Source organism: Aythya ferina (assembly GCF_964211825.1).
Source record: "Aythya ferina genome assembly, chromosome: 2".
Classification (NCBI taxonomy): domain Eukaryota; kingdom Metazoa; phylum Chordata; class Aves; order Anseriformes; family Anatidae; genus Aythya; species Aythya ferina.
The window spans coordinates 3,474,350-3,485,255 of NC_140297.1; the positions used below are offsets into that span (position 1 = coordinate 3,474,350).

At 49.4% G+C, this 10,906-nt stretch overlaps 1 protein-coding gene across 1 annotated transcript; it reads left to right on the forward strand.

Moving 5' to 3' along the window:
- Positions 1–9,385, forward strand: KLHL40 (kelch like family member 40). The gene is made up of 6 exons (XM_084510015.1): positions 1–1,634; positions 4,182–4,342; positions 6,213–6,320; positions 6,450–6,635; positions 7,162–7,308; positions 8,080–9,385. Exons 1-6 carry the CDS (start codon positions 489–491, stop codon positions 8,189–8,191), a joined length of 1,860 nt encoding a protein of 619 aa, XP_084366141.1. The 5' UTR covers positions 1–488; the 3' UTR covers positions 8,192–9,385.
- The last annotated feature ends 1,521 nt before the right edge of the window (positions 9,386–10,906 follow it).

Sequence of the window (10,906 nt, forward strand, 5' to 3'; positions counted from 1 at the left end):
AGATTAGGGGGGTTGATTCATCTGGAGGATGTTTTCCCCAAGCGTGGCGGCCGTGCCGTGGGGTCGCACGCGTCTTCCGTCATGGGACGGCAGCAGAAGCTCGCGTTCCCCCCGCGGTGACTCACGGGCTGCCAGGCCGCTCTTGAAGCATCAAGGCTGGAAGTACAGCTGTTCCCCCCGTCCCCTCCCTTCCCCCTTGTCCCATGTGTCATATTAGAGGGTGATCGGCTTACACATGCTCCAATATGGATTCCTAAGCTTTGTAGCGCAGCAGCTATATATAAAGCCCTGCGCTGCAAGCTGAAGTACACAGACAGCTGCGATAGCAGCGAGCCTTTCACATTCCCAGTGTGCTGACAGGCTGGAAGCAAGGGAGACCTGCTTTGAGTAAGTTTCTTTACCAGGGCACACAGACAGAAATATTTGTAAATCCACAGTTAGATTTGGTGAAAGGTTTGGGGAAAAAATAAGAACTTTTACTCTGCACTATGGGTTTGCCTTTCGATCAAGTGGAAGAACTGCGTCTCTACCAGCAAACTCTCCTCCAGGATGGACTCAAGGACATGTTGGACCACAATAAGTTTCTGGACTGTGTCTTGAAAGTCAAGGGGAAGGAGTTCCCCTGCCATCGGCTGGTGCTGGCGGCTTGCAGCCCATATTTCCGGGCGATGTTCCTCTCAGACATGGAGGAGAGCAAGAAGAAGGAGGTCAGCTTGGAAGATGTTGATCCAGATGTCATGGGTAAGATCCTCCATTATATCTACACCTCTGAGCTGGAGATCACAGAGCAGAATGTGCAGGACATCTTCTCCGTGGCCAACATGTTCCAGATCCCCTCCATCTTCACCGTCTGCGTGTCCTTCCTGCAGAAGCGGCTTTGCCTCAGCAACTGCTTGGCCATCTTCAGGCTGGGCTTGATGCTGGATTGCGCCCGGCTGGCCGTGGCAGCTCGGGATTTCATCTGCGATCGCTTTGCGCTGGTCTCCCGCGATGAGGAGTTCTACCAGCTCTCACCCGACGAGCTCATTGCCATCATCTCCAGTGACTCCCTCAACATCGAGAAAGAGGAGACTGTCTTCGAGGTGGTGATGAAGTGGGTGGGGACCAAGGACCGTGAGAGCCGGCAGAAGGCCCTGCCGGTCATCTTTGAAAGCATCCGCTTCCGCCTCATGCCCAAGGACTACATCAAGGACCACGTGGAGAAGCATGCCGTGGTGAAGTCCAGCCCAGAGCTGCTCAAGAAACTGCAGATGGTGAAGGATGCCCAGCAAGGCAAATTCACCGTGGTGAAGAAGAAGAAAGTGAAGAAAAGCAGTGAAAAGCAGGCAAAAGACAACGTTGTCAATGGAGCAGTAGAGGAGGAGGAAGATGCGGAGGAGGATGCCCTTCCAGGGATCCTAAACGACACGATGCGCTTTGGCATGTTCCTCCAGGACCTCATTTTCATGGTCAGTGACAGTGGAGCAGTGGCCTATGACCCCACTGCCAACGAGTGCTACTTTGCCTCCCTGTCTGCTCAAATCCCCAAGAACCACGTCAGTCTGGTGACCAAAGAGAATCAGATCTTCATTGTCGGAGGACTGTACTACAACGAGGACAGCAAAGAGGATCCCATGAGCTCCTACTTCCTGCAGGTACCAGCTTTATTTCTTTGTTGTTTCTTTGACCACTTAAGAGCACCACCAGATGCCAGTAATATCCGTTGTTGTATGATGCTAAACTGAAGGTTGTAAATGAAGGTGAGACATCTAAATTGTTTTACTAGAGATTCTTAGCATTATATTTTTAATGGAGATCTCTCTGACGGGAGAGATCCAATATCCATCCCTTTTCAAATGCTCCTCTTGTCCCTGGGTGTGTTCTAGTTTCAGCTCAGCCTGCCTTGGCTGTTTCCTACCCTTCCTGTTGACCCTGTATGAATCCAGTAAATCCTATATCCTCTTCCCTTATACCCAGAAATCTTTTTGTACTTCTCCCATGGCTCACATCTGTTTTTGGAGGAAGCAGTAAAGCAATGAAAGGATAAAGCAAAGGGGAGGCCCCATGCTGAGACACACAGTTTGGTCCTTTCCCTGCCTCGTTGCACGGGTAAGGCTGTGCACCCACGCCACGTGTGGGTGCCTCACCTGGAAAGGGGCAGCATTTGGAGCCTGTGCAGCCTGTGAAATGAGGAGTTAGTGGGAAGAAACCGTGAAAGCGGCCCAGGAAAGTAGGATGGAGGGGAAAGGCAGTGGGAGTGCTGAGGGGAATGACCCTTTGTGCTGAGCAGGAGCTTTGACCGCAGCAGATGTGGGCAGCTCCATCAGTTAGCAGTGCAAAGCAGGTAACCAAGCTATGTCTAAAGATCAATACTCCACCTGTTTTGTTGCTGATCAAGCAAGGTTGTATTGCCATGATTGTGGCAAGCAGGTCAACTAAAGTGATTTTTCCTTTAATCAGGCACTTGTGAGCCCACATTTGGGTGCTGAGTACAAGGAGGACGTTGAGGTACTGGTGTGGGTCCAGCGGAGGCCACCAAGGTGGTTAGGGCTGAGGAAGAGAAGCGTCTGGGTCTTGTCAGCCAGGAGAAGAGGAGGGGAAGATCTCATTGATGTCTGCAGTTCCTTAATGGGGTACATCATGGACATTTTTAGCTGCTTTCCCCCCCAAAAAAGGGGGACAGAGGTGCCTTCACAGCCTGCTCTGACTCTCCTGCATGGGAAGAGCAGACACGTCCCAGAGCTGGAAGGTGCTGTCAGTTTGTGGGTGTGTGATTTGTTTCCATCAGTTCCTTTTACATAGGTCATAGTTCCTATAGGAATACGATGTTCTTCTGAGCCTTTTTCAGCTGGAACTTCACATAGATATAGGCAGGCAGCTGTGTGATAAACCCTTGAACCACGGTGTCAGTGCAGCAGCATCTTACATCTTCTAACTCTGTTTCTATCCTCTGTTTTCGTGTTCCTCCTGCTGAGAGGTCAGGGATAGTTTAGACTTGAGGACAAGCACCGATGTATATAAAGGCTGATAAATCCCAGAGGCCTTGCACATTTTGGCAGGAACAAAATGATTCCGTTGACATTCCAGATGGAAAAGGGTATCCTTTATTTGTCACTTCTAAGATTTATGCCTTGAAAACAATGCTGAAGCCATCGAGAAGCAGGAACTCTCCTGGTGACCGGGCTGCTCGGGTCTGTGCTATAAATAACAGAAATGTGGGCCACAGCTTACACAGAGACAACAGCCACAGGCCTCCAGCTGAGGCTGAATTTTGGAGGCAGCCCAGCAAGCTGGAGCTCCACGGCGCTTCGGGCAGTGCTTCAGCCCAGCTTCCTCATGCAGAGGCCCCCCAAACGGGCTGCTAGAGGTCACCCCAGGCTTAATACATGATGCTGCCAAGATGTGTTAAAAATATTACCCCGGTTTGCAAGTCACACCACGTCCAAAGAGCCCCCAGCCCCGTGCTGTGTCATAATCCTTCACGCCTTTTTTTTCTGGTGGGAAGTGGGGTAATGCCTTGGTCCACAGATGTCCAAGGACTTTGCCATCTGACCTACTGGCATTTTATGGATTAATCTCCATGTCTGGTGGGTGGGATGGACACACCGTGGTCAGCATGAAGAGCTCTGGTCTTTGCAACGTGATCTCAGCTTCATCTGAAGATGTTGGGTACATAGGTGTTGTGTAAATACCGTTTGTGCCGACAGATACACACGTTTCATCTCTCACACCAGGGTGGTAGAGGACATCAGTATCTTGAGAAGCAGAGGAGGAACGCAGTAACTGAGCTTTGCCAGAAAGAGGGAGAATTGGTGGGAGGAGAAGGCATTTTACTCTTCAGTGTTTCAGCTCCTCCAGTCCCAGGAACTATTTTTAATTAGGTCCAACATGAGACTCTCCTATCCAAAGACAACCAAGCTTGTTCCAAGCCAAGGCTTTGGTGTACGGAGCAGAAAACGTTCCTGCTCATGCATCTCTGCTCTTACACCTTGTCATAAAACACAGCTGGTGATGTGTGACTTGGATTTGCACTGAGATTCCCTGTCCTGCACCAGATGCAGCATCAGGGGCAAAGCATGGGCAGAAGGTGTCTGTTGGGGTGATGAGCAGCACATGGGAACAGCCCTGCTCTTAGCCTCTGGCTCTTCATTAAGCCAAGACGCCGGGAGAGCACACACTAACGAGTATGTGTTTCCTTTCAGTATGACCATCTGGATGCAGACTGGCTGGGCATGCCCCCCCTGCCCTCCCCTCGCTGCCTCTTTGGCCTGGGAGAGGCAGAAAACTCCATTTTTGTGGTCGGAGGGAAAGAACTGAAGGAGGGAGAGAAGACCTTGGATTCGGTCCTGTGCTACGACCGGCTGTAAGTGTCCACGTGTGAGCGAGGGGCAGGAGGTGGCTGGCAGGAGAAGGTGAGGCAGCTGCCGTGAAAAATGACCCCAGTTCTTCAGGGACCAGGTTTAGAGACAGAGCTTGATCTCTGCACCTCGATGCTGGGACCACGGGGAGCAATTTGAGATGAACCTTGGGGCTCCGAGCTGCCCCTCTCCAGCTGCTTCGTTTGTTCTAATTGAAGCTCCCAGGGTGGGAGCCATACCTGGGATATTAAATTATCAAGGACTGAACTTAGCAGATGCTCACGTGGCACCCGCATGGAGGAGCGAGGGGAGTTTTTCCTTCTGCTCTTGCCCATTGGTTCGTGTTTTGGTGACCTTCACTGTGGTCTCACAGGGAGTGGTTTTGTACAGGAAAGCTTGTTTTGAAACTATTCAGACGTGGCACTGAATGGCCCACCCTGATTGATATCAGGCTTAATATATGATTATTTTTGCACAATGGGCTCTGAACCATGTTATGTCATGAGCTATATTAAAACTGACCATCCTGTTCTGCTCACAGAAGGCAGAAATATCCAAAGAGTTCTCCTCTCTGCCCTAAAGAAGCACAGTGGTAGGTGTTAACAAGCCTTTGGTCAGCTTATATTTAGATTTGTGTGCTCCAAAATCTGTTTTATAGGCAGAGATTTGAAACCAGTTTAATTTCCCAACAGTAGGGTATTTATTGCCCCTCTGGGACATATCTCGTGTCCCCTTGCTGCTCGCTCGGGGGTGGCTTAAATATTGGCTGGAGGCTGGCAGAGAGATGATCAACACCTCTCCTATTTCTGGTGTTATTTAGGTAAAAACGTCAACAGTAACAAACCTGGAGAGAAAAAATTGCTGGTCTATAATAGCAACTATTTCCCTAGAGTGGTTGGGCAATTAGGAAGCACTCAGAGCCCAGGCATCTCCATTCTTAGGTAAAATAAAGTGCCATATTTTGAGGGGTTCATCCTACATCAATAAAAATTGGGGATGACTCTAAGCAACGTGGATATCAACAGCCAGATCTTGAGAAATTGGTCAGCCCTATTTGTGCCTGTACACCTGCCCACTAAATGTAGCTGTTTAATCGATGATGAGCCTTCCCTTGGGTCCAGATCACCACAAATGCCCCCAAATTTTAGTTGTTTCCATTTTGGGCTGCTGCTACCCAACATAAACAACAAGGATGTAAAAATAAAGGTGTCAAAGCCCTGCCTGAGGACAGAGCTGGAGGGTCTGCCGTGGAAAAGCAGTGGGTATCCTAGCAGAGGCACCGCTTTGGGGTTTCCAAATCTTTTAGCTACGTCCTCAGCTCAGCTGCCCTGGAGCTAGCTCAGAGACTTCAGCACAATCCCACGCTCCAAAATGTGGATGCAACCACCTTGGTGGCTGCTGGCAAACCAAAGCACTTTAAAATCAAAGGTCATGGTTAAAAAGAAAAAAAGAAAAAAGAGATAAATTTGTCCTCAGAATATTGCACGCTTAAGTCTCTTGGATTTTTATTTTTTACATAATGCTGAAATCTCTGTCTCATCTGTATTTGGCTGGTAATGCTTGTAAATGATGTGAGGCCCTAGAAGAAGGCACTGTTTATGCACAAAGCCCAGAAGTAGAGGATGCTGCAGAAAAGGATGAGCATTAGCATAAGCATCTGGCATGTTTTATGTTTGATCTTCCTTTTTTTTTTTTTTTAGGATGACAAAATTTACTGGTTCAGCATTATCTCATTGGAAGACTCCTATTTTTAAGACACTTTATTTTCCATTAGTCAGGATCTGCACTCACCTCCAGGTCTGGAAAGTGCCCTGTGCTCTGGGCCTCACCCAGCAAGCTACAAATCCTCTTGCCTCCCATCTTTCCCTGATCCAGGTCCTTCAAGTGGGGTGAAGCCGATTCCCTCCCCTATGCGGTCTACGGTCACGCGGTGGTGTCCCACAAGGACCTTGTCTACGTCATTGGTGGCAAAGGAAGCGACAAGTAAGTCAAAAACCAAGAGAAACCAAGGAGTCATCCCCCAAACTAGAGGGAGGGCAGAGCATGAGTCAGTACCTCCTGCAGTGCCAAGCAGGTGAGTGAGCGAGCCTCCTCTCTCTCCTCTTTCTCTAGGAAGTGCCTGAAGAACATGTGTGTCTACAACCCCAACAAGTTCGAGTGGAAGGAGCTGGCTCCCATGAAAACTGCCCGCTCACTTTTTGGAGCCACGGTGCACAAAGACAAAATCTACGTGGCGGCTGGTGTGACCGACTCCGGCCTGACCAACTCAGTGGAAGTGTACGACATCGCCACCAACAAGTATGTACCTGGGCACACCTTCAGGGCCTAATTACAAGCTGTGGATTTATATTAAGCAGCTTCCAACCCTTCAGGAGTTTCTTTGCAACTCCTGATCCCAGTTTCTCCCAGTCTGTATTTTTCAGACCACTGGGAATCAGTGAGACCACTGGGCTGTGGATCACGCCAGGCTCACACTCAAAGTGGTTTCATCAACTGGTCAACTTCTTAGGTACTTTTCAGGGCTGTAGCTTCATCTTGTCATCTTTGTCCTGTGCAAGAGATGTGTTTCCTGACTTGGGGTGGGTTTTATGGTCGCATCCAGCCCCTGGAACATGCTGGTCCATGCTGGGTGAGCACCACAGCTCAGCTACTCGTGGAGAAATGAAGTTGAGCTACGATGATGGGAACACCTCCCTAGCACCAGGCAGTGTATGATCCCATCCCGTGTAAACCTACACAAGTTAATCTGCTGCTAGTTAATTCAGTTGCTAATGATGACAGGGATTGGCAGGGTGCCCTAACGTGTCCCCTCTTGACATGGCAGGTGGGACACCTTCACTGAGTTCCCGCAGGAGCGCAGCTCCGTCAGCCTGGTGAGCCTGGCTGGGGTGCTCTACCTGCTCGGGGGCTTCGCCACGGTGGAGACGGAGTCGGGAGAGCTGGTGCCAACGGAGCTGAACGACGTTTGGAGGTGATGACCTTCCCTGGGGCTCTCCGTGGTGGTATGGGAGATGGGGGGGACGTTACTCAGCAAAAGCCACCGAGGGAACAGATAGTTTGTGCTTCTTGATGCCTTCAGCATGTTGGTGTTGCCTCAGCACAAGGCTGAAGGCTCAGCATGGGGGCTCTGGGTGAGGTGTTTGCCCTGTGCTGTGCTGGAGGGCACGTTAGGCAATTCAGTGATTTCTCCCAGCCTCGTACAGCAACACACCAGGCAAAATCTGCTCCTTCAGCTTTTTCCTGAACTGACATTTTGTTTGGAGCTGGTTCCAGACCTCCCCTCTGGCTCGAAGCCGTGTTTGTGCAATGAGCGCTCTCCCCGGGAAGAGCCAGTGCTCAGGATGGAAATGAGATTGTCTTACGTGGGAGCAGAGAAGCAGTCAGAAAACACTTTCTGACAGCTGCTAATGCAGGGCTAGCTCCTGTCCTTCGGCTCTGTGGCTCTAGAGCACCCTCAGCAGGCACCTCCTGGCCTTCACCAGAGATGTTCAATCTTGACATCAAGCATCAAGCCATTTCCAGTGGAAGTGGTGTCTCCTGCGAGACCATGAGCTGATATCTGCACATCCTAGCCTGTTGAACCAAAGTATATCAGGGCTGAAAGTCCCCATGGTACCCCCACAGTGACCAAAAACCCTCCATTGGACACCACCCCGCACCCTAGGCCTCCCAGCACTACAGAGAGCAGCTGAAGTGGGGAGGGAAGATGCTTTCCTCACCATAACTCTCTGTCTCTCCCCAGATATGACGAAGAGCAGAAGAAGTGGGAAGGGGTCCTCCGGGAGATCCAGTACGCCTCCGGTGCCACCTTCCTTCCCGTGCGCCTCAACGTTTTGCGGCTAACGAAGATGTAGTGGGGCAGGATTTACTTCTTCCACTGGGGTCTGGGACAAGGAGGGACGGGGGGAGGTGAGGCCATGCGTAGCAGCACAGAGACATGGCAGGTTTCTCTAGATACCGTGCAGGACATTGCATCTGTGATTGGTACCATTTTACTTCATCAAATGGGAAAGGGGGAAATTATCTTGAGGCATTATGGGAATTTATTGGTATTATGGGAATTTAATTTAATTCTAGTTCACTAGATTACTACAGAAGGGCCCTAGCACCTGCATGGAGCTGGGGTAGAGTTACAAACATGGAACAATGAGCTACTCCGGGACAAAAAGATTGTACTTCTGTTCCACTTCAGGTTTCTTCCGATCTTCTCAACCACTGTTGAAGCTCCCCAACCAAGAGTGGAGGCAGAAAGTGTGTCTGAAGGAATTAAGCTGATGTTTTCCCAGACAGAGATGTCTCTAATATATTTATTTCCTCACCTGAGGTGTGGTGCTAGAGCTCACCTTGGAGGGGAAAAGGAAGAGGCGAAGGCTAGTGGTGCAGGTGACACGTGGGGGGACTTGGATGAGTTCCCAAGAGATGCAGGTTGTTGGGATGAGACAGTTAAAAGAAAAAAGGCACGTGAGCATGGGCAGCGGAAATCTGTAGGACATTGCAATGAAAAGAAAAAGTTTTGGTTCTTCATCTCCATCCCAACTTTGGACTGAAGAGATGTAAAGAGCTAAAGACTGCAGGAGGGGGAGAGTCATGCTAGGAGTAAGGTAGGGAAGGGAAGAGAGACAGGCAGGGAGGGCCGTGAGCACTCATCTCCATCTTTTTGGGCTCCCCATCTTCAATCACAGATCACATTGTCCTGACCTACGGTTGGACAAATGCTGTTTTTCAGGGAAAGGTTTTTTTTTATTTATGCTGTCTTTCATTTTTATTGTTCTGAACTTTTTTCTTTCTTTTTTTTTTTTTTTTTTTAACACTATTCTAATTTGCAGAATTCTTGGAGATCTCAGCCGTGTTTGGCTCAAAGAGAGCTTCCTACTGAGAAAAAAATGCATTGTGTTTTTTTTTTTTAAGTTATCATAATGATGTTTTGATAGAAACATGACTGTACTGGCAGCAGGACAAAGATCTGTTAGAGCAAAAATCTAATGATGTCCATGCTGCCTGACCAGTGGTTTATTTAAAAATAAATCTTTAAAATGTTTCAAAAGAAATTCACTTTGTCTGCATGCTTATAGAGCCGTAACCAAATGTCCACAGCAACTAAACACAAGGACCAAGCAAAAGCTGTGATGAACACATCCAGCAAACCAGCCCCATGGAGAGCCCTAGCAGAGACCCAGATTTTATTCTTATTTTCTTGCATTTCGGAGCTGAAACTTAATGCTCATATCCTTAAAGCTTTTCCCTGTAGATATGAGGACTAGAGGCTTACCTAGGGAAAGGAAGAGGAAAGCCAGCTGGATGCTTACACAACATCATGATGCAGTGAACGGGGGTGACGATAAAAAAACAATAAATACAAACCTTGTAAACGCCCTGAAAGTGGCATGAAAATTACGGTATCAAAAGTCTGGCTGATTTGTCTAGCTCAAAATGAAGTCTCGGAGAAACTAAAACATGTTTGGAAGTAAAGACCATTTTGCATGAGTAAAGGAACCAGAGCATTGTCAAAAGAATCTCGAAAGATTCTTTCCTGGGGGAAATGTGGGCCCTTTGAAGTCAAGGGGAGCACTGCTGTGTCTTGGTAAGTTGCTGTGGTGTGGTCCCTCAATAACAGCTCGAGAAGTGGTGATTAAGCCAGGTCCAAATCCTCAGTCCTCTCCCCTTGCAGCTGTCCGCTGGGGATATGGTTAACGGGAGGTGAGCACTCGTGTGCAGTTCACATCCTTTATGAAGCCCTGAGAGACGCCACTGCTGGCACAGGGCAAGAAAAGATAAAAGAAAAAAAAGGCAATTTTATAAAAGAAGAGCTTGAAATATCCCATCGCTTGAGCAACAAGGGCAAGCTCTCAGAGTCTGCAAGCCAGAGTTGGCCCAAGGAAGGCAGAAGATTTGCACAACGCCAAGCAAAAGTCTGGCCCAGGGAGGTTCACCACCTCCTCGCCAAGAGACTGCTTCAGTTCAAAGGAAATCATAAGGAAGAAACGCCAGCAGGAACACCCAGGGAGGCATCACTCCTTGCTGCTGCCCCGTGGTTTCCTGGCTGAGATGCACACAGCTCCATCAGCACAGGTCCCCCCGGGTATCTTCTCCAGGCAATGCTAGCTGTAGAGGAGCAGGTACATCCCATGGGTGCAGCAAAATCACCTCGTCTTCCATTAGCTTCCCAACATCGGCGCTGACATCAGCTGGCGAGGTTCCCACAGCTTCATTTCCAATCAATGAAGGTGCTGCGTGCCTTTGGATGGGTTCCTCGCTTTCTCCACTGCCTGCAGAGGTGCTCAGGAAGCCTCATCTCTTAGTTCACCCAAAGCTCGTGCAGCCGGTAGGACCTAGGAGCTCAGTCCTCACCCCTCCTAACACCCCCGGGGCTGCAAGCATCGAGCTGTTTCCTCTACCCACTCATCACCCTTCCCTGAAAAGCTACTTTTTGTTGGCCCACAACAGTCCAGTTGCCTCACACAGACTGCTCAGACACCTCCCACCAAACCCAACGCGACATCCACGCGTGTGAGGCACCAGCAGAAGCGAGACCCTGCCCTAAGAACAAAGAAAGCGGCGGAGCTTTAGGC